At 42.4% G+C, this 24,525-nt stretch overlaps 1 protein-coding gene and 1 long non-coding RNA gene across 6 annotated transcripts in view; one reads left to right on the forward strand and one right to left on the reverse strand.

The window, feature by feature from the left end:
• The window catches only part of LOC138283821 (uncharacterized), a 70,676-nt gene extending 67,188 nt beyond the window's left edge, over positions 1-3,488 (reverse strand). For 2 of the 5 annotated variants that reach the window (XR_011201313.1, XR_011201311.1), the window contains exons 1-3: positions 3,184-3,488; positions 2,835-2,874; positions 2,000-2,144 (exon numbers count right to left, since the gene is read on the reverse strand). This is a non-coding gene — a long non-coding RNA (uncharacterized lncRNA). The remainder of the gene's footprint in view (positions 1-1,999; positions 2,145-2,834; positions 2,875-3,183) is intronic. The other 3 variants (XR_011201314.1, XR_011201315.1, XR_011201312.1) reach the window with 3 other exon arrangements.
• SLC17A6 (solute carrier family 17 member 6) overlaps positions 1-24,525 on the forward strand; it is a 281,370-nt gene that overhangs the window by 204,603 nt on the left and 52,242 nt on the right. Inside the window, exons 9-10 of the mRNA XM_069221946.1 lie at positions 18,991-19,123; positions 20,740-20,850. Coding sequence (XP_069078047.1) covers positions 18,991-19,123; positions 20,740-20,850 — 244 coding nt within the window. The remainder of the gene's footprint in view (positions 1-18,990; positions 19,124-20,739; positions 20,851-24,525) is intronic.

Genomic DNA, 24,525 nt, shown 5'->3' on the forward strand with positions numbered 1-24,525 from the left:
CAAGGATTGAGCAAGGGTTAATTTACTGAGACTGTAGCTGGACCTTATTTGTGAAGGTGTTGTTATTACAAAGTGTAGGTACCTACCTGCCCTTACTAATGAATCACTTTCCAACAGATGCCATGACATGAGGGCTCTCCTGAGACACACCACAGTTTTGTGGCTGGGCTGCAGCATGGTCAGCAACTGCAGAGCTCGCCAATGTCTAAACAATGCTCTAAATCAAGTGCTTAATTTGAGCTGGTGGTTACCAGTGATGGCCAATGGTACCTATTTTTGAAGATAGGCACTTATTTTCTGCATCAGACATTTACTGATTTCAAGAGAGAAAAAACACACAGATCGAGATGTGAAATAAGTGAAAGACAGCTGAACCGTCACAAAGGGACATTTATAAATTTGGAAGCTAGGAACTACACCAGAGTGACAAAGTAAAATACTCCATTGCTCATGTGGAGGACGGCTTACCGCCAACAAACAAATCAGGTCCTAAATCTGAAGTCAGAAATGTTGGCAGGGCGACAACAAAAAAGGTTGAATTTCTCCTGCTTGGAGATTTTCCTGCAAAAAGTAAATGTTTCAGCAGGACCTCTTCCAACATCTAACTGGCTTTGAAAGGACTTTAGTAGATACATAATGCAACCTTTCCCTACTAGAGGATCTCAACTTCCATTTCAGGGAAAATCCGCCAGGGCCGGGGACCGGGAACAGGCTGGCGGTGCATCCCTGGGCATTCTGACGCCGCGGTTTTCCCGCTGCCCTGGGGAATCCTCCACGGCGGCGCAGCTTGCTGCGCCGCCATGGGGATTCCGACCCCCTTACCGCCATCCTGTTCCTGGCGGTTTTGGCCGCCAGGAACAGGATGGCGGTAAGGGGTGTCGTGGGGCCCCTGGGGGCCCCTGCAGTGCCCTTGCCAATGGCATGGGCACTGCAGGGGCCCCCGTAACAGGGCCCCACCAAGATTTTCAGTGTCTGCCATGCAGACACTGAAAATCGCGACGGGTGCAATTGCACCCGTCGCACCCTTTCCACTCCGCCGGCTCCATTCGGAGCCGGCATCCTCGTGGAAGGGGGTTTCCCGCTGGGTGGGTGGGCGTCCTTCTGGCGGTCGCCCGCCCGCCCAGCAGGAAACTCAGAATAACCGCAGCGGTCTTCTGACCGCGCAGCGGTATTCTGCCGGCTCCCGCCAGCCCTGCGGTTACCGCGGCCGGCGGGAGTCAGAATGACCTCCTTAGTGCCTGATTTATATGTTGGAGGTATGTATACTCTGCCACAATCACAACAGAGTGTACATATCACCAAGTTAATGGTTTGCCCATCTGATTTAAATACGGGTGGACCAGAGGTTGGGCTACAGCAATTATGATGGCCACACATATAGGCATTTTTTGACTGTCTGACACCACCAGGCAAATCCTAGTGAGGGACAGTAAAAAGGTAATTTTGCTCTTGTCACAAAGGGAGAGTACTTCTTTTGTGAGAGGAACATTATATATATTTTTCTTGTTTCAGATTTGTTTTGGTTCTTTTGTTTGGTACAGGGCTATGACAGCAAGATGCAGCCCTACAAACAGTGGAATGCTCTTGCAGGAACCGCCATTTCAGAAGTTACTGACAATGCATTCTAAATTACCTCCTGCTTGTGGCGAGCGGTCCTTCCATAGGAGGGACGGTGTAATTTACCCTGTCCCTTTGGCTGAATGATGGGCCCTCAGACAACCTAAAAATGAGGCCCTAAGTCAAAAGGTAGAATAAAACAATTTCTAGCTTACGTCACAAGAATTTTCAATTCTATTAAGGACACGGAGGTGAGGATTATGCTATCTCTTTCTTTACTGTCAACACAGAGCAGCCAATAAAGAACAGAACTACATTTCCCAATATCAGACATCCTCATTATGGCCTCAATCAGGGCCCACCATCTAGTATATATATCTTCCATACTATAGTCCTTCCTCTTTCTTTGCTCAAGAATATCCAGAATCAAAGACAAACCAACACCAATCAGTGAATTTGTGGCTCCAGCCCACGGACTCTTCCCATCGAGGGAGTTGAAACAGCACAACGGTGCAACTTAAGTCGAACAGCTCTCCATGAGGAACTCAGAATGATCTCAGTGGAACTCCTTCAAATGGCTTTCTCATCTGAAAAAGAAAAGCTGACGTAATACTTCATCCCTGATAAAATACAGCATATTACATAGGGTGGACAAATTATCATAATACAATATGCCATCAACATAAAATATACACCTTTTATGTTAATTTGTTACCCATACCACGGTTGGGGTAATCCTTGACCCGTGTCCTTAATAGAATTGAAAATTCTTCTCGCACAAGCTAGAAATTTGTTGATTATATGTCATGACCGAAGGCTTCAGATTATGCTAGTTTAAAGCTGATCTATTACCCCAGAAGCTACATCTACAATAGGTTTATGATAAAGTAGCTTAAAGGTAGAATCTGAAGACCAGTCAGCCGCTGTCATAATATCTTCCAACCTAGAGCCTGAATTAAATGCTTTAGAAGCCATAGCTCCTCTAACAGAATGGGCTCCTAAAACAGAAATATCAATTCCTACCTCTTGAAACAACCATCTGACCCATCTAGCTAAAGTTGCTGAAGACACTGGTCCAAATGGTTTCTGTAATGAAATTAACAGTTGACCAGAATGATCTCTCCTAAGTTCACGAGTAACATCTTCATAGACCTTTAAACAATTCACCACACATAACTTCGAATTATCTCTAAAACTTGGATAAGAAATGTATGTAGAATGCAACTTTGTTTGCTTAGAAATCTGAAATAAAACACCCGTAGGAGTATATACTCTACCTGCGATATCCAGGGCTTTAACATCTGAAACTCTTCTACACTAAATCAGGCAAAGAAACATAGTTAGTTTTGCTGATAATTGTTTTCGTGATAAACCCTCATTAGCTAGCCAAGCAACCAGGAATTTCAAAATTATATTTACATCCCATAAAGATGAATACTAGGTTGAGGAGGGTGTACTAAGTGTATACCATGTAAAAGTTTACATATTAAAGGATGTTCTCCAATAGGTTTACCATCTACTCGAGGATGTTTGGCCGAAATGGCCGACCAAAAATTACTAATCGTCCTATAGGCTATCCCTTGTGCTGCTAGCTGGGACAGAAAATTAGCAATCATCTGTACTTACGTCCCCAAGGGATCCACACTCCTCTGACTGCACCAATACAACCATCGCTTCTATCATAGTGTCCTTTCCTCTGGATCTGCACGTCGCTGAACAAAAGGCCCTCCTTCCGGCGTCACCAACTCAGAAAGCTATTATAGCACAGAGTTATGATGAAGCCAGTCGGGGGGAAGGGAATTAGGGTAGGGAACAGCAGGGAGAGAGATCTGAAAAGAAAAGGTTAGAACAAATATGCATTTACTAATTCATAGAAATGTAACTCATCAATAGACTCTTGACTAAATGTGTCTATGAGATATCAGATGGAGACCCCTTTTGTAATGAGGGCAAAGCCCCTTCTTTGAAACATGGAACAAGAGTAAACTACAACCTCAGAATCAAGAGATGGCAAGAACTTTGGACTATGATTATACTCAGAATATCAATCCTGTAACATCTATGCATTCACAACATAAAACTTTGATCATGACTTAGAAAATCTCAAAGAATTAAATATGCTTTTCACATCTTAAGCTTTTCAAAGAACAATGAAAACTATGATTTGCTTATCTCCAGAAATACTTTTTACTCCTTGAACTTGAAGCGCTTTACTTACGTTCATTATGCTAAGGGGGGCGCTTTTACTCAAGTGGCTGAATCACTTTGATTGTTGTGCCAAGAACCTTTTACTCCTGTGAATCGAAGCGTTTTGATTGTCATGCCAAGAGCGCTTTACCTCTGTGAACTGAAGCGCTTGAATTGCCGTGTCAAGACTGCTTTGCCTCTGTGAACTGAAGCGCTTGAATTGCCGTGCCAAGAGCGCTTTGCCTCTGTGAACTGAAGCGCTTGAATTGCCGTGCCAAGAGCGCTTTACATCTGTGAACTGAAGTAATTGAATTGCCGTGCCAAGAGCGCTTTACATCTGTGAACTGAAGCGATTGAATTGCCGTGCCTAGAGCGCTTTACATCTGTGAACTGAAGCGCTTGAATTGGCATGCCTAGAGCGCTTTACATCTGTGAACTGAAGCGCTTGAATTGACATGCCTAGAGCGCTTTACATGTGTGAACTGAAACGCCTTTGATCGTTGCACCAAGGCTGCTGTACTCTGGAAACTGAAAACGCTTTGCTCGTGGTGCTAAGGGGCACTTTACCTTTGGAAATAACGACTTCCTCCAAAATTTGATTAATCAAGGCACCATGGAAACAAGGATACTTCGGTTGGATGCCACTCTGCCATTCAGGAACTCTGCTCTTCTTCAGAGAAACCCCCACGAGGTCTGGCTGCATCGAAGTCTTCACAATAGTGAGTAACGTGCTTGGGTGTGGCTGGGCTTTATAGGCCTGCCACACCCAAAGATGTGTGCTGGCTCTAAAAACATGGGAATTGCAGTCCCTTCATGGAATAGCACTGATAAGTGCATCTTGTCCACCAAGATCCTGAACCTGCAGCTCTGTCAGCTTTGACACATGGCAGGCAACACTGATGGCCACCTTTGGAACAAGAAGGGATGACAAATGGTGCACATAAAGCGCCGCAGAGCCGCGCAGCGGAGTTTCGGGTGAGACCTGGACCGCGGATTGGCCTTATGCCTGACAGCTTCCAGGTGTAGAGGGATCTCTTATGTGTACTAGGCGCCAGGGATTGAGAGAGGAAGAATCCTCCAAAACCTCAGAGACCTGTTCTGACACCCCAAAATTCTCCAGGTCATGAGTGACAACTTGTCCTCCAGAATGAGAGGATGAGGCTGCCCCTTTATATCCAATAAAAGATCAGTCAAACTCGGAATTTGCACTGGGGCAGCACGGCACAGGAACAATGCTACTGGAAACCATGACTGGGCCTTCCAGCATGGAATTACCAAGATCATCTCTACCTTCTGACGAAGGACCAGGAAAAGAATTTGGTGAATCATGGAAAAAAGGGGGAATCGCATAGCTCAGTTCCCCGTCCAGGATTGCAGGAAGGTGTCCGACCCTAGAGCCATCAGATCTGGCCTCAAACTGTAAAATTGGGGAAGGTGAGTATTTAGGCAGGATGCAAACAGATCCATCAAGCAAGGACCCCAAAGATGATTCAGGAATTGAAATACTCTGGGGTGTAATCTCCAATCGCTGGCATCTCGGAGATATTGAGAATTTCACTCTGCTACTACATTGACCTTGCCCGGAATGTATTCCGCTGTCATCTAAATCTGGTGAGCTAGGCAAAAATGCCAAAAGTCCTTTGCAATTTCCACTAGCATCCTGGATCGCATCCCCCCAAGTTTTTCATATATCTCACTGCTGGTATGTTGTCCGTTTTCAACACGATACAACATTTCGACTTGGGAGGGGACAGAGTCTTCACCGCAAACGAGCCTGCTAAAAGTTCTCAGCAGTTAATATGCAAAACGTAGTTTCTCTGGGGACCACTGACCCCCTGTCTCTATCTGTCCACACCTGGTTCCCCAGCCCCATCAGCTGGCATCCGATTCTATGACCACATCCAGAACAGAAATTGCCCTGCTGTTCCAAGCATCCATGTGAGCTAACCACCATTGAAGCTCCGTTTGTGCTTACTGAGATAAAACAATCAGTTCTGAATAAGAAAGCCCCATTCGAAGATGCATAATCTTCAATCTCTGGAGGGCCTGATAATGTAGAGGGCCCGGAAAAATGGCTTGAATAGACGGAGCTAGGAAGCCTACCGATCGGGCAAAAACCCTCAAGGAAATTGAAGGAACAAACAATGCTCTTTTCAGCTCCTTCTTGATAGCAAGTCTCTTGGTCAAAGGGAGTTTCAATTGGGTAGAGATGGAGCCCATCTTGAATCCTAGAAAATCTATCTTTTGTGAGGGCTATAACTGGGACTTCTCTGTGTTTATAATGAAACCGAAATCCTGAAGCAATTGAATCATCCAGGATACGTGGAGAAGAGCCAGACGTTTCTCCTGCGCCAATATGAGAATGTCATCAAGATACACAATGAGATGCACTCCCTTCTCTCTGAGCCACTGCATGACTGGACGCATGAGTTTGGTGAAACACCAAGGGGCGGAAGACAGACCTAAAGGTAGAGCTGCGAACTCGTAACATCTGTTTCGCCAAAAGAACTGTAGGAAATGACGATGAGGGGTGAAAATAGGAATGTCAGATAAGCATCTTTGAGATCTAAACGGACCATCCAGTCACCCTCTAGTAACAGATCTTGGAGCAGATGAATGCCTTCCATTTTGAAATGGCGATACACAATCCATGCGTTGAATTGTCGCAGATTGAGCACCAAGCGAAAACCCCCTCCTTTCTTTTGGACCAAAAAAATAGTACTGATAAACCCTCTGGGATGAGGGAGAGAAAGAACAATGGCCCCTTTCTAAAGAAGAGCTTCTACTTCCTGATCTAAGAAATTGCTCTCTAGTTGGTAAAAACTGAGAGGAGGGGTAATGAACGTTTGTACGTGAATGGACTAAAACTCCAGATGGTAACGGCCCCCAAAACCCATGTGAGTGAATAATGCACATGTTGTGCACAAATAAACTCACTCTTCCCCCCAGCAAAATCTGCTTGGAAGAAAGAATCGTTACCTGATTGAGAGGAAACTTGGTTGCATTGTCCTCCTCTATGAGGCCCTATTGGATTGCGGCCTCTGTAACCTGTGCCTCTTGAGGGATAGAAGTTGGAGTTGGCTTGGAAGTTGGAGTTACTTCTGCCTCTGTAATAAGGACGTGAGGTCTGGGAAATGATGCGGCCTGGTGCTCGACACCCAACGTGTCCATCCCTGCAAAAGGTTGATTGAGGTTTGGACTTTATCCAAAGCCAAGAAAGTAGCCACGTACTTGGCCAGGACTTTAACGAATCTGTCGCCAAACAACAGCCCATTAGCTCCATTGCCTGCATCAGAAGGGTCTAACTCCTCCAATTTGGCATCAATGCGCAGCAGGAGAGACTTCCTGCGTTCCGTGGAAATAGAACATTTAGCATTGCCTAGTAAACAAATTACCCTTTGGGCCCATTTAAGCAGGATGTCGGGATCAATGGATTCTTGAGTCTCCTTAGCTTGAACCGCCAAATCTAAGATCTTTGTGAGGGGACCAGAAATGTCCAATAACTTGTCTTGGTAGCTCCTCCAGGTTCTGTCAATACCTTTTTTCCGGTCTTTAGCATAGTTCTTAAGAAAAGTTACCATATGAGGATCTAGTTCAGGAGTCTCTGCAACCTTGCCGGATAGGGCAGGGCAGGGGCATTCAGAATGCAATGTGTGTGAATGTCCCTTTCAAAACTTTTCCGGAGTCTAGACTGGACATAGAACGCCACCTCTTGACAAGGGGTCCATTCCGTAGATCTGGGATGTACTAGAGCCTCAGGGTCAAAAAGTAATTTTTTACTAGGTTAAGAGCGCAAAGGATCTTCAGCATGTCGCATCTTGCATTTGTGTTTGCCCTGGGTTTTGTCTGGGGGCGACTTATCATCTGAATCAGAAGAAATTGAATCATTAGAAGTGTTTTGGGTAGTCAGAGAAGACGGAGTATCTTTGTGGCTCTTAAAAGCTTCATACTCATGGTCATTCAAAATCGCATTAATGTATTGGTCTAAAAGGTCATACGATGATGACTGGCCAGGCTCATTTAAATTGCCCTCTGTAGGGGTGGAGTTCCTCGAGCCTGCGCCAAAATGCCTGACACCAAAGTTGAAGAAAGGATGTGCAAAAGGACGCAAAGCTTTCACCAAGGCCTTATTAACTGAATCTTGCACGTGGAAGTCAAGAGCTTCCACCAGGCGCTCTTCCATATGCTGATCATACTGTCCAGCATAATAAGCCACATATTGGTCATCATTGTGCCATTGTTGATTTTCAGTGCACATATTAATATATTCGAGGACCCAAGGCAGTGCACTGTAACTGAGTGAGGGGGGACACACACGTGCCGAAAAACAGGGAGAAACTCTCCCAGTCGGTATTTTTTTGTTGAGATTGAAATAATTATTATTAGAGGAGGCAGCACCAGAAACCCCCTAGAGCAGAGCTCTGTTGTTTATTTCAGCCCCTCCAGTCGTACAACGGGGGGCGCTACACTAACTGCCTCACCGTTGCTGAAAATGCACTCGCATTGAAAAACCGGTTTGTGCACATGCGCGAGATCAGCAACAGAGAGAGGACTGCGCTCTACCCAGCGCGGCCGCACAAGGCACTCCTCACCAACACGCTTGGTTACGGCAAGAATTATGCCGATAATACCAAATGCTAAGATTGCTGCGATTACAAGTGGCAGTTCACATAAACAAGGTGCCTGAAGGCAGAAAAGCCGCGCCACAAGTGAAATACACAAGAAATACACCATGCGAATATAATTGAAAATGAAAGTACCTAGCTCTGCGTTAAACAGCAAAGAAAGAGGTAGGACTATAGTATGGAAGATATATATACTAGATGTTAGGCCCTGATTGGGGGTCATAACGAGGCTGTATGATATTGTGAAATGTAGTTCTGTTTTTTATTGGATGCTGTGTGTTGACGGTAAAGAAAGTGATACCATAATCCGAATCCTGGGGTCCTGACATAGAATCTTTGAGTGGGACAGTTCACCTGATGAATCCAACCTGATCCCCTTACAGGATTTTTGTTGTTTTGGTATTTTATTTATTAAAACGTTCTCTATTTTTATAACTTGGCTGTGGGATGTTTAATGTGTTGAGTTTTGACTTCTAAACTGTCTCCCTGTTTTATAAATTAAGCCTGTCTGCTTTGTGCCGAAGGTAACACGACATTATTGAAACAGTGTTTATTTTGTGGTGCACTACTATTCATCTCAATTAATAACCAACTTTCTTCCATGCTGGGTTTCAGTGACCATGCAGGTTTTATTCTCCCGCCAAACATCTTTCAATTAGAACCAGTCTCCATCATTATCATAATTTGATGTAAGGATTGAAACAGTACAGTGCTTAAGATATTTTACCAAATGGCATTTCGAGGCTGACAGAATGATCCTACTGCTTGTTTTCTGCAGGAGCTCTGTGCATATGCTCTACTCAGATGAAACACTTAGCAGCTTGAAAAGCATATTGTGTTTTCCCTGGGCCCGTTCTTTGTGTACAGTCACATGTCGCATTGAAAAGTAACAGCGCTGCTCCTCTCTGCAGCCAGAGACGACGAGCCATCTCCCAAGCCACAGATCTGAAGTGGAAAAAAGCAAATGAATTCTATGCAGCAAAGATGTGAGGACACACTTTTCACCATTTCAGTCAAAGAAAAACATAATGAAAAGGTTGCACAAAACAATGGCGGAGAACCAGACAGCCTTCTAGAATGTTCCCTCATATTCTTTTAATGAATTACATTTGGAAGGGGCTGTGTAGCTCTGAGAGACGCAGCCCATCCATACTCAAGCTTCGCTTCCTTTAGCCTTCTCAAGTGTTTACATTAAAATGAGCCAGAAAAAATCGATTTCCCTTGACGCAGCTGGTTATATTTTGTGCACATCAGATGGTGTCACAAATATTATAAATATTTCATATATCTATTTTAAATTTGAAACTCTTTGACTTTAGAAATTTCAGTTAGTTAAAAACCTCAAAACATGGTTAAAAAAAAGGTTTCACCTTCACTGCAAGATTACAATGGTAGCGGCAGCGGATATTTGTAACGAGAAGTGAGTAGTAAACCAGCAGAACATTCAAATGTAATTCATCTAAATTATGTATAGTCTGTAAAATGTGTGATTTCCTTTCGAATATTGACAATGAGCAAAACATATAACAATGAGGTAAAATAACTACCATGTAAAAGTGGTAGCCGTGGCACATACTACTACTGATTCTAATACTGCAGCTAGAAGTGCTCGTTCAACTTACAACCTACAACCAGCACTAGTAAGGATCTATAATTAATGTCAATATTATTATTAAGAGTAGTGCAAGCAGAGAAACAGGCCATCTTTTCCTGTTCGATTTTATCTCTGGTGCACACTTTAACTGAACTCAGAACTCAGGCCCATATGTATACTTTTTTTTTGCACTGCTTTCTGAAGAGGACTGCTGCCTTGCTGTTGCCCTGCTGTCTTGCTACTCTCTTGCTTTGCTGCAGAAGTGCTCTCCAAGGGCTTGGATAGAGCTAGGACCAGGACCTAAAAGACTTCTCTCCTGCAGCTGAAATCCCCGTGTGGTGAAAACTCGGCGCACCGCTGGCCAAGAACGACGCACAGCCTGCTCGCGATGAAAATTTCACCACACACTGAGTCCGGAACGATGCAGCCCTACTTCGCAACAGAAGATCGACGCAGCGCCAGCGACGCGACCGGAACTTCAACGCACAGCCCTACTGGATCGACGCAAGCCGACTCCGAACTACGATGCCCGACGGAACCGACGCAGCGCCTGCCGTGAGGAAGAAAATTCCACGCATCGCCTACCGGAATCGACGCAGCCGCTGTGACTTTGCTCCGCAAGCCCAGGATTCCACGCATCGTCCCCAGGGCGTCTGAAAACCCCACAACCCGAAGAGGATCCAAGTCCGCATGCCAGAAATGGACGCAACATCTTCCCCTGCGTGGAAAATAACGACGCAAGTCTGTGTGCGAAGGGGCGAAACCAACGCACACTCACCGTTTTTACAGTAAGCTTTGAACTCTAAAGACACTTGATATCACTTTCAGTAATATCCCACCATTTGCGTATTTCAACTTTAATCATTATGACCGGCATTTATTCAGATAAATATTGTATATTTTTCTAAACACTGTGGGGTGTATTGTTGTGGTGCTATATTGGGTTATTGTATGATTTATTGCACAAATACTTTACACATTGCCTTCTAAGTTAAGCCTGACTGCTCAGTGCCAAGCTACCAGAGGTTGGGCACAGGATAATTTGGATTGTGTGTGACTTACCCTGACTAGAGTGAGGGTCCTTACTTGGACAGGGGGTAACCTGACTGCCAACCAAAGACCCCATTTCTAACACAACTGTTGTTAGTGAGAATTTTCCATACAAGGTGCTGAGGGCAGTAAACTATTAGCAACCTGCCAGTGCTCCATAATAAGGAGAATTACAAAGAAGACAGAGAGAGACAGTTCTGAGCAGGTGTCACAGAGGAGTGGTACAGTTACTTCCAATATGCTATGTATCTAAAAAAATGTGTATATGTTTATAATGTAATGGATACAAAAAATAGCATATATATAACAATAGATATGTTTAAGTATAATTGCAAATCTATACATATATATATATATATATATATATATATATATATATATATATATATATATATATGGGTATAAAAGGTACCTGCAAAGATTTGAAGTAATAATGCTCCCGATATCGCGACTCCCGGTGTAGTTGCTGCGAGTTATGTAATTACCCTAAAAATAATGATTGACAGCAAAGGATAAGGAGTTGGCATCCTTAAAAAGCCTTATGAACCGGCCTGTTCCAGTAGACATTGCCCACAAAGGAAGTTTTCTGTTTGGATAGTCAGTCCTGTGGTCAATCCAATTTAGTTTTTATTGGGACTCTAGCTTAGCCCTTTAGCTTACAGGCCTGTGCCCCCATTATCTAGTGACTTTTGGCCTACTTAGCGTGCTCTGTTTTTAGTCCATTTATTTTATTATTTCCTTTAAGACGGCTGCCATTGCTTATAGTTTTAGAAATATTTTGATTTACATTATCAGTGCCACTCTGTTAAGGCGTCACTATCAACATCATAATCAAGTGACGTACGTAGGTATTCACATCATGTCCCTTTACAACTTATGTGTGACAGGAACATAATATACACTTGTTGGGGATTGTTTACATAATCGCAGCCACAAGTCTGCCTCCTTATCAATTGTTTGGGAACATACCTGCATCAGGGGTCCTACATGATCTGTATAAATACATCTCACACAGACAACATTATCAGAGGGATTCCTTCCAGATGCCATCTAGGCTGCACGTCTCCTCACTGCAGAACTCAGCCTTTGTGTCGCCATGGATCCTGACCTAGAGACCTCATTCCAAGGTAACGAGGGTTGAGTGGTGCATCTCATGGACATGGTACTGGCAGATTAATGTTCTCATACCTAGCTCTCATTAGGTTAGTGATTAGGTTCTCTATGCACAAATATGCTTCTTTTATTATTCATTATCCTAATCATTGCAGCTCATGCAATTTACCATAGATTGCATCTTTTCAATAAACATATTGAAAACTCTCCTGCATCTCTTTCGTTGCCTGTGTGTGACTGAGACTTGTTATGAACGAGAGAAAAGGTAACTTCCGTTACACCACGACTCCCCTGAGATGTTGCATTCTAGAGTCCATGCGTAAGGCTGCCAGAAATCACCTTTTACTGTCTGGGTTTTTGGTGAGGTACTGGTTATGAGCTGGGAGGGTTGGGCTGACAGTTGTGACTTGTTGCAGGAGTTACTCAGTTGCTTACAAACAAAATTGCTGTTATCCCAAAACCAGCAGTCTCGCCTAGGAGCGAGAGTCCAAATACAACGGTTCTTAATATCCCATTCAGGTGAAACAATAATAATAATAATAATATTAATAATAACAACAATATTAATGATAATAACTTATCCATGGGCACCGGACAAAATTGCACAGACCCACATCAGCACCTGCACAGTACTTGGTAAATCCAGGGTCCTAATGTGTACACTGTCTGAGATCCCACTCAAGCATGTCTAATAAATCTTGCAGGGGTAAACCAGTGAAGGGCATAGCCAAACTTTAAATATCAACATTGAACTAAGAGGGCTAATGCAAGGTTTGTTAAAAATGAGTGGAAACCACAGCTGAAAAACATGCGCCATTTACATAGAAATGAATGAGGATGGTAAAGTTCTCATAGGACCTCCAATGTTGTCAGGTGCCTTCAGGTGGACAGAGCTAGAGGTTTTACCTTGACCCTCAGTGTAAGAACTTGGATTTTTGGTTGACTGAGGTGTGAGCTTTGGTCAAGTAGCAAACACAATCCTTGTCAGGGTGAGGCACAAACCAACCCTAAATTAACCTGTGCTCGACCTCTGGTAGCTTGCAAAGAGCAGCCTGGCTTGGCTTAGAGGCAATGTGTAAAACATTAGTGCAATACTTCAACAGTAATTAGGTGAAAGCACCACACAAAAAGGCTCCCAAAAAAAGTCAGAAAATTTGAGTGATTGTTAATTTATAAAATATGCCCAAAATAAGAAAAATCTAATCAGTAGAATTGGGGTTACGCAATTCTAAAGCTTTTAGTGACAATGGCACCAAAACAGCACAAAGTGCCAGCTGTGGATATCTGGTTGTGCCACATTAGGAACAAATCACAAGTTCAGGCTTACTACAAGTCCATTAAATCCTGGTTTGTGGAACATTGTGAGGAGCCACACTGAAGATTTGCTGCCCAGTTGAAGTGATGCATTGGTCCAAAGGTGCAGCAATTTGTGATGTGGGGCCTTTGTGGAGGATCCTGTTGATGATGGCTTGCGTTGTGAAGTCCAGCATCGAGGATGCATTGTACAGTTTAGGGCGATGCATCGGTTCCAAGGAGGCACAAGGCTGCAATGTACAGTCAGGCATCATCGTTGAGGCTGCCCTTGATGAGGGATGCAAGGGCCTGCACTGAGGATGTGTCTTGTAGCAGTGGTTCCAACGCACTGTGATACAAATCTACACACAGATCCAACCCATTCAGCAGCAGCGATGTGTCAGTTCTGCTCGGGATTGTGCCACGCAGCAGAGGAGATGAATTGGTTCTGCTGGATCTACAGAGACTGACAGAGCACCTTAGGTCCACTTCCAAGGGGCCAGGACTTGGGTGACACAATATGGTACAGAGTTCAGGTGCAAGGTTGCTGGAAGCCCGTTTTGTCTCTGAGGATTCAAATCAGGAGGCCAACCAACTAACCCTTATATTCACTTTGGGATTCTGGGTTCAAAAGATGCAGGTCCAGTCCTTCTTACACAGGCAAGATTGCAGTAGGCAGAAGGTCAACACAGCAGTCTTTTAGAGCAGCAGTCCAGCAGAGTGGCAGTCTTTTCAGCGGCACAGCAGTCTTTATTCCTGGCAAAGTATCCACAGGTCCAGACGTGTACTGAAGAACTGGTGTCTGAGGTCCAGTATTTATACCCAGGTGTGCCTTTTAAGTGGGGATATGCTTCTAGAGGCATGCCTTTGAAGTGCACAAGTGCCCTGCCCTCTGTGGCTTAGCTTTAGACTAACTACAGGTAGTATGCAGTGCTTTGTGTGGAGGCAGGACACAGCCTATTTAAGTGTAATCTATCCTATCCTATCAGAGATGGCCCATGCAGGCACCCCTAAGCTCTCTATTGTGTGTGACTATCTGGTAGGAATACGCAAAACCCACTGTCTATGACATCCAATCATGTGACCCAGAGATAGGCTGCAGTCACCAATCAGCTATGGAAAGATTTAAAATCCAATGTAATCATAAGTTAGGATTTTTCATTACAATTCCAAAGACACCAAATATGAACTGATTACCTGCTCTCATTGGGGAATTACAGTTAGTTAAATGCAATAAGTTAACTTCGATGTTATATTATGGAAGAGGTAGGCCTTGCAGGAGTGATAAATTAATATAAGAGGTTTTCACTACCAGGACATGTAGAACATGCCCTACTTCTTAAATGTATCGCACCCTACCATGTGGGCTGTCCATGGCCTACCCCAGGGGTGACATATATGTATTAAAAAGGAAGGTTTGGGCCTGGCAGAAAGTTTACTTTGACAGGTGGAAATGGGAATCTAAAACTGCACACACATGCTGCAATGGCAGGTCTGAGACATGTTTAAAGTGCTACTTAAGAGGATGGCACAATCAGTGCTGCAGACTAACTAGTAGCATTTATTTTACAGGCCCTGGACACAGGTAGTCCCACTTTAGTTGGGACTTGCAAGTAAATTATATATGCCATTTGGGAACAAGCCAACTCCACCATGTTTTGAGGGGAGAGCACAAGCACTTTGGCACTGGTTAGCAGTAGCAAAGTGTGCAGAGTCCTAAGGGCAGCAAGAACAAAGTCAGCAGAAGAGGAGATCTGAGGCAAAATGTTTTGGATGATCCTCCCAAAAGGGCCAAAGTCCAACACTCCGAGCATCATCATAATATTCATTGCTTATGCACTCAAAACAAGAGTAATTTATTCTTACAATCATTTTTGTGCTAATGTTGAGTAGGAGTGGAATGCTACTTGTGCTCAGTTTAGCATATTATTCTACATTTGTAGCACTGATCAATAATTCACCAGTCAATGCCATTGTACTTGCCCTGGGGTGTTTTATCACTCTACATTACTATATTACTATTATTGAATACTTGAGAGTTCCAGTTGGAGAAATTAGTTGTTCCATTGTTGATGTTAGAGAACTCTAGATGTGTAGTGCTCCTCAAATTTAGATTATGCTCACAGGTATCTGACTGTGCTCAGTTTGCACCTTTGGTTCTGGTCATGCAAAAACACATGAAAGTTCTGGTGGAGATTTACTCCTCCTTCACCTGAGTTTACTGGTTTTTGTATTTACAAACATGCACATTGCAGGGAAATATATTTTCTTATTTGGAGAAAGCCTTTCTTTTACATTCCCAGCAAATTTGGGGATGATCTATTCCAATCCCCATTCTGGAAGGGGAGTAGTAAATCTCTGACCATATCCAGGGTGGAAAGTGGTTTCTAGTTGAAAATCCTTTTTCCCTTTTAAGTAACCATTTCTTCTACAGCAAATCTGGGAGTAATTTATCCCCCTTGGCATTTGGTAAGGATATTTAGTCCTACCCTTATCATTATAGAATCTGTGATAATTTACAGGGTGGAAAAGGTCAGAGAGGAGTTTGTGAATGGCAGCAAATGTACATATGTGTCAGCATTCCCAAACTTCCACATCAAACCACGCCTTGGAATATCCACTGCCCAATCTTTGAGTAGAATGAACTACTACAGATTTTTCTACACTCCTGATGAAGAACTCCACAATCTTAAATGCATTTACATCTGCAAGGAGCTCCTTGGATATTTTTTTGCAGATGTAATGAATATAACTTTGGTTAGAAACTTATAGAGTGAATAGAATCCATGTTTTTCTTAGCCTAAACGGTCAGGTCCAGATCCAGTGCTCTTGCACCCCAGGAAAAACAAGTGCAGAAAGAATGGACAACTTATGATTGGGCAAAGCAGAATTCCAGATGAGAATTGCACACCAGCCAACCCGTAACTTTGGACTAAGTAACCAAAGAAACACTTACTATCTTACAGCCTTCAATACCCTTAATAAATATAACATCAACAAAAACAGGCAGGTATTAAAATGCTATCAACAAACCAAACCTCACCAAGGAAAGGGTAGGGAAATATTGCCATAGTTACTGTTTTTAAAATGACATATAACTATGAGAGGACAACACAAAGGGCCTCATTTACAAGTAGCTTGTATTGCTGCAGCATCCCACTTTTTAGCACAGCAGCACAATCAGTTCTCAACAGTACTCCATATTTACATTCTGATAAATTGGGCCCAATGCATCATTTTGTAGAGACCTGCGCCACATTATACCTGACCTAGGTATAATGTATGCAGTGTAGTTATTTCAGTGTCACAAGCCATGCGAACTGACTCAGTGAAATTTACAACTTTTCACTGCATCACTTGATGAATTGACTGCGTAAAAATCCCTATGCCTTCTCAAACCAGCGAAAGGATTGACACAGAGCTTTTAACAAAGGACTCACCTCTATGTTCTGATGCATTGCTGTAATTGTGTCAGCAAGGCATCAGTCTTATAACCAACTCCAGCAATGCATCACTTCAACGCCAGCAGATGAGTCAGAATGTCTGAGGCATCCTTTCAATTCTTGCGCCATGGAGAACTGCAGTGTAAATCCAGCGCATCCATGGAGTCGTACAGAAATTTGCAGCAGGCGCAAGAAATCTGACACATCAATGCCAAATCGTCAGTTCTTGTAAATGAGGCCCAAAGATTTTATTATGGCTCATATAAAAGGCTTGTGTAAGCAGTAAACTCTATGGGGCAGATTTAAGAGCCTCTAGTGCCTCTTTGTGCCACATTAGTGTCATTGTTTAAAAGCTAATGTGGCCCAAGGAGGCCAGAATTGCTGTGCCACTATTTCAATGTGGCACAATGCATGCATTTCGCCACTTTGTAGCCCTTTGCGCTACATTAGGCCTTCTCCAGGCATAATGTATGCAAAGGGAGCATTCCCCCAGTAGGGGGGGCTGAAAAATATTGCAAAGAAATCTAAGAAGTTTCCTTGATTAATGTTTTTTGGCACTTTTAATGCCTGTTCAGAGCAGGCATTAAAAGGAGGTACACCATCGTTTACAATGGGCCTCAATGGGCTTTTCAGGATTAGCGTCAACATTTTTTACACTAATCCAGCAAAGCTCCGAACTAGCGTAAAAGATTCTGCTGCTAGTTCCCTAACTATCACCATGGTGTGCCCTATCTTAGATGGTGGCATTAAGGGGGCGCGAAGGGACGCAATCAAAATGCTGCTGCACTGGTCACAGCACCACTTTTCTTAAATCAGCCCCTATGTACAATTTAAGGTCTAATTCACAATCTTTTATGCAAAAAATCAGTTTCCATACAAACATTCCATCAAGTCCTTACAATATCCAAAATCATAAATTGTTGCTGATGCATAAATGTTACATGTTTGAGTGCTCCTGGTAATCTATATCTTGCATTGTTTTCAAAGGATACTTCTTGGATTTTACGAAAATTACACAAAAGTGAGAAATTTGAAAGATTCTGGGGTGGATTCATAGTGCACAATGAGACACGTCTCAGCACTGGAAAATTGTCCTTTGTGTAGCAAGGATTCCTATGGACATTTTATAAATGTAATATAACCTATAAAGATGATTAATTATAGATTTGTATAGTAATTAAGCATTTATATGTCTTCAGTTATGATGTTTCACTGATGAACAAGTGTTGAGGTGAACATTGGATCTGCAAATAAATTCTCGGTACTTAAAACTGTTCATTGTTTTTCTCTCACTTCTCACCTGGTAAGCAGCGACCGGGCACACAATGGGGGCTGTATTATATATATGGCACCCTTTACCTGTATGCCCTGTTATGTCAAATTCACTGCCCATAGGGCAGCCACAAACTTGCGCTGTCCTGGGGGCAACTCATTCAATTGAAATACAAAGCAGCTGCTTCAAAGCCACTCTGTTTTTCACTGTGCAGAAAGCATGCTGCCTGCACTTTTAAAAGGGAAGAGAGATCCCCTTGACTGCACCTGCCTGCTGGGGAATGTCTCGGAGGTCCATGGGACCCCTTCTCTCCCCTTCAGAGGGCATCCCTCAGGTGTGTACTGATAATGTGCCATCTTTTAGTGAAGCACTTTCAGTGCCTCCATGCCTGCATCACTAATAGGGCACAGCTCTAGAGTCAAAGAGATTCCTTCATTTGCAAAAAGCAAGGTCCCTATGCAAATATGGGAACCCCTTCTCGGAATAGCAATGGGGCAACACGTGAGCCATCGATTTCAGTATTACAGAATGGGACTCACAAGCATCTGTGGCTCTTTCTGTAATACCATTGTGCAAAGGGGGTGCATACACCTGTTGCGCCCCCAGGGCACAATGTATGATACAGCCCCAGATGTCCTGTCCTAATACTATTTTATTAGTAAGCAGTTATTGGTTTTGGACAAGCAATTGAATTCTCGTTATGCCTAAAGCCATCTTGTTAATTATTTTTCCTACAAAATAAGCGTTACTGTTATTTACATACTCAGCTGACAAAACAAATACTTTTGAAAATTAAACATAGCTCCTCATATTCTCATTTATCAATTGTACATCTTGCCATTTTTCTTTCATTAGGTGGGCCTTTTATCTGCCTTGCCACATTTAGTGATGACAATTATTGTGCCTATTGGGGGACAAATTGCAGACTTCCTGCGAAGAAGAAATATCCTTTCAACCACCACTGTAAGAAAAATGATGAACTGTGGAGGTAAGGTAATCTCTGCATTGTATGTCTTTAATTCAATTTATACCATAGTTTCAGTATTTCATTAGCACTATATTATCCCATATCTTACCATCTGGGAAAGATTATCATTAATGCAGAGTAAAGAAGTTGGTAAATAAAAGGTACACAACATTTGTCAACAAAGACCAGAGTTGAGAATATTCGTATGAGTTAAACTAATACACAGTGTGTACAAAACAAGAATTATTGACATTGTCTAAGAATATTCCACCTTGGTCAATTTGTGGTGGTGTAAAAGACATCTTCATGAAGAAATGAATATGCTGTGAATCTAAAAGAGTATTTACATATTTATTGATAATCAGGGTGGCTCCTTTGTAGTGGTGAAGGAGCGTCGCCCCACTGGCTGATCCAGCAGCTGACAAATAAAACAATATTTTACTATTGTTTTATTTTTTAGCTGCTGGCTCAGCCAGCATGTGCAGCGAGGGGCGGGGCAATGGAAAGGGGGAGAGAGAAGGGGAGTGGAGTGCACCTAAGAGTGCATGTTAGTTTGGCTGGCCATCTTAGGCCGGCCAAACTGACATGCACACCTAGGTTTCTCCAACCCAGCTCCTATTCACTGTCTGAGTGGCAGATCAAGCCACTCTGATCAATCCTGACGCTGCTCTTATGCTAGGCATAGCATGAAAGCAGCACCAGGATTGTGTGGGGAGTATGTGCTGGTGTCCCAAGGACTGCTGGGACAACAACACCATAGAGGGATGAGGAGCAAGGTGGCACCAGCAGCTAAGTTGAGTTTTGTTTTCTTTTATTATTATTTTATTTCCCTCCTGTCCCAACCCTACCATCCACCCATCCCCTTGAGATTTGGAGCGGCCACTGCTGGGACAATGTTAACAAATTGTCCTGTCTGTGGACCATGTTCTAACACTGGTCTGGGTCATGCCTAAGTGCTGTTAACACAAATTAGTTTCCATATAGGTGAGGAAGTCTTGTGAGTGAACAACACATTTCATGTTGACTTGCTTTCCACGCACTAGTGTTTGCTAATAGTTTAGGAGCGCAAAGGGTGCTGTGGAGTAAAGCGGAATGCAGTTAGTTTTGAACAGCAATTGGTTGGATCCTCTAAATTAAAATCAGTATGAATAATAAAGTTGTCCTTTTACCTCAACTATAACTGTGCCAGCTTTAATGGATTAACAAATAATGCTAATTGAGTCTGACCTCATTTTTCCAAACTAGTTGGAAGCCTTGGATCCAACTTGAAATACCATGCTCTTAAAATCATGTTTTCATTATTTTTCACAACAGTCCTAAACATTGAACATTACTCCACTCATTAGGGCAGATCTTAAGTAATAAATGATTTGCAATGTACATACTATCCAAATGTTGTACCTGAAAGTAAATGTCACATTTATAATATTTATTTAGAGGGCTTATGATGTGAGCTGACATTATTGTTGCTGCTTTAGTTGCATGCTAAAACTATACCAAGAATTCAAGTGGTGATAGTTAAATTCAAATGGTTGAGTTTTCATTATTCAATTTGTCTGTGCCCTGTTATTTTACTGGCACCTTAATGCGTTGTAAATGTAGTCGCTGCTATCAGTTTTCTTTTTTCTGTCCTTTAGGCTTTGGCATGGAAGCAACTCTTCTTTTGGTTGTAGGATACTCTCACAGTAGAGGAGTAGCTATTTCGTTCTTGGTTCTTGCCGTAGGGTTCAGTGGATTTGCCATATCAGGTAAGAAAGCATTACTGGTCATTAGTGCATTACATGTAATAATTTACTCATGTTATGTATTACTCTTTTATACTAGTCTAAAATATGTCCAATCTATAAAATTCTCATCAGTTATTGCCCATAATGAAAATCAGATGATCACAGCCAACGTATATATTGCGTGATTTCTATCTTTAATGGCTACAAATAAATTACAGCAAAAATAATTTTCAGACCTATTTCTTCCTCCCAATCGTGAACAAGATAGTACTAATGAAAATTAATCAAAACAGTATTTTCAGGCCTCTTACTCACAAATCAATGATACATTAGAAGTCAAGAGTTATACCCATACATTTCTTTTTTAAACCTATTCATATCAAATTAAAAGTTTTAATATGTACAGATTGCATGCTATGATTCTGACTCACAATCATCTTATTCGCTCAGTATATATCTTAATTGTTTTTTTTGCAGTGACAACAATAACATTGTTACGGGGCTATGTAAAAATTAATTCATCCAGCAGTATTCCTGATATTCTTCAATTTAATTGTCACTTGATAACAGGGGTGCTAAGTCACACAAAGTGACGGAAACTGGTGTAAAGTGCTGGTTTATTTACTTTCAGTACACACATTTTATGTGATGGAAAGTTGCCTAAAACTAACGCAAAATAGGACTTTGCGCTACTTTAAATGAAGAGGGCATCCGATGGTTGCTACCAGCCTCTACCCATAGATTTTGATGAAAGACTTAGGGCTAGATGTATCAAGCGATTTTGCATTCGCAAACGGTGCGAATCGCAAAATTCGGCTGTTTGCGAATGCAAAAATGCCTTTCAGAATGTATGAAAGGCATTCGCAGTGCAATTTTAAGGAATCGCTAAAATAGCGATTCCTTAAAATTGCGACGCCATTTAGAGAATCGCAAATTGCGATTCTCTAAATAAGAAATCACAAATAAGGAATCCTTATTTGCGATTTCTTTAGCACATGTATCAAGCATTTCCTAAATGCGAATTGGGCATTTAGGAATGCAATTACCACCAACAAAAGTTTGGTGGTAACCATGTGCAAATTAAAAAAATGCATTTTAAATGCATTTTTAAAATTGGCATGTAGCGCACACATACCCCTAAGGCATGTGTGTGCTTCACATGTCCGTAAAAATATTTTTGGGGTGCAACAGAGGGGGCCTTAGTCCCCCAGCACCCTGGGATTTGCATTTCCTAAATTGTGAATTCCTAACTGGAATTCACAATTTAGGAAATGCAAAACCATTCGCAGCAGGCCCATAGGTGCAAATGGATTTGGATTCTCTATTTGCGATTCGGTAATAGCATTTGCGAATTTTAAGAAATCGCTATTACCGAATCGCAAAAATCATACATACCATTTTGCATTTCTTAAATAGCGATTTCTTAAAATTCGCTATTTAAGAAATGCAATTTGTTTTTTTGATACATCTGGCCCTTATTTACTAATATTTGCAGACTCTGGGCCAGATTTACAAGGCCCTAGTGCATTCTTGCGCCACACTAGCGTAATTGTTTTATGCTAATGTTGCTCAAGGTGGCAATTTTCGCTGCGCCATATTTGTGAAGTGGGGAAAGGCATGCGTCATTCTTGTTGTCATTTTTAATGCCTGCTTAGAGCAGGTGTTTAAATGACGCTCTCATATTAACCCATGGGCCTCCTTGCACTTTGCTCCAATAGCGTCAACATTTTTGATGCTAGTGGAGCAAAGCGCCATAATAGCATCAAAAATGATGCTGCTATTGGCCAAACGACAGCCATGGTACACCGTATTATAAATAACACGCACACATTATGTCGTTAGGTTGGGCAGGGGAGAAGAAAGCAAACTGACGCATCAGTGCTGATGTTCAAGTTTCTTGTAAATCTCGCTCTGTTTTGCACCAAAAAATAATACCTCTTTAAGGCAGGACTTAATTTGGTGAAATGCTTTTATTTCTTAAAACTTTTCAAACTTTGCATGTGTGCTGCGCTATACAGCACATTTACAATGTTTCACAACTATGTCTTAGAATAATCTTTTTGTCCTTGAAGAGTATGTGTCCAGAACAAAACCTATGCTCCACCACTGACACACCTTTGGAATATAGTACAAAGGTGTATGCATAGCCCTTCATAGCTTGAGTGCAAGCTCAGCTGATAACAGCAGCAGCTCCACATCTTTATAGATATGGGTCTGCACTGGGTTTTCCCTCTTGCACAATTTCTTACAAACACCACGGTGAGTCCTCCTTATATGATAACACTATGCCTCCCATTACAACCCTGGTTGTCTTAAGACTGCCAGGGCTGCGGTGGCAGTCGGACCGCCGCCAATGTGGTGGTCTGACATCCACAATTATGACCACAGCAGTTGCTGTCACGGTCAGACCGCCAGTGCTGCTACTCCTCCTCCACTGGAGGTAGGTGCTGGCAGTGCTGGTGGTCCTGATCCACCAGGGGAGCTCTGCAAGCAGCATTGCAGACAGTGAAAAGTGCGATGGGTGCTGGTGCCCCCAACGCACTGCAACACTGCAGCCGGCTCAATTATGACCTGGTGTCAATATTGTGGGCTGTTTTACCGCTAGGCCAGCGGGCGGAAACTCTGTTTCTGCCCTCTGACCCAGTGGGGAAACTTTCAACAGGGGGCCAGGGGAAAGGGACCGCACTGGTGGTAACCTCACTGCAGGAGTTTGGCGGGAGGCTTGCAGTGGCCTTCTCCAGCTGCCAAGCTCATAGTTAGGGCCTATATCTCAACTTTAAGATGGGTTTTGAGTACCCACTCCTGCATACCACTACCCAAGCACCCATGGCGGAATTGTACTTACTTCTGGCTTAATGCTAACCCGGGCATTGTGGAGCCTTTTTTATATTATGGGTATATATTCACATATATTGCCACTTACATGCAAGAAAAACTATGGATGCTGAATTTAAATAAATTTTCACGGATTGTGAAATAACCTTTCCATCTTATTCTGTTATTGGAAAGCCACACCCCAAGGCTATGTAAACATTTTTTACAAACCAATCAATCGTCCATCTACTCTAACCATATTATCCATTTATTTAGATATACTAACGCTCAATCATTAATCAATGCTGTGAAAAATAGGGTTGTTCATTGAGGGTAGTTGAAACCTTGCTAAAGCAACACTCCCAGTCCTTGGGCCCGATTCACAAAGGTAAACTTAGACTTTTGGTCTAAACTTAGACCAAGAGTATAAGTTTGAGACTTTGGTAAATCACAAAGGACATTTACGAGTACTATAGTTAGGTCTGCCCCGATCCAGCCTTTCCTTTTTCTGTGTTTGGCAATGTGTGTATCATTACACTGGAAAATGGTAGCATTTGTTCATTACTCTACATAGAATAGTGGAGATGTGTATAGTGAAGAACAATACACTCAAAAATCCAGTATAATTATATTCCAGCAGGGCAGCGTTCAGAAGTGACCCGACAACAGAAAGCATTCAATAGTGTTCCTATAACATAAAGTAGCATAGCTATATTTCTTTTTAAATCAGTGTGAAGATGTTTGATACCATCCAAGCACATGTCAAAATGATTTACGAATTTCTCATTAAAACAAGAATGATGGTGTAAGGAACACAATTAATCACTTATATTCTCAATATGTAGGAGTGTTAATTGGTTATAAGCATGACATAGGGATGAG

Source organism: Pleurodeles waltl, chromosome 3_1, assembly GCF_031143425.1.
Source record: "Pleurodeles waltl isolate 20211129_DDA chromosome 3_1, aPleWal1.hap1.20221129, whole genome shotgun sequence".
NCBI lineage: Eukaryota > Metazoa > Chordata > Amphibia > Caudata > Salamandridae > Pleurodeles > Pleurodeles waltl.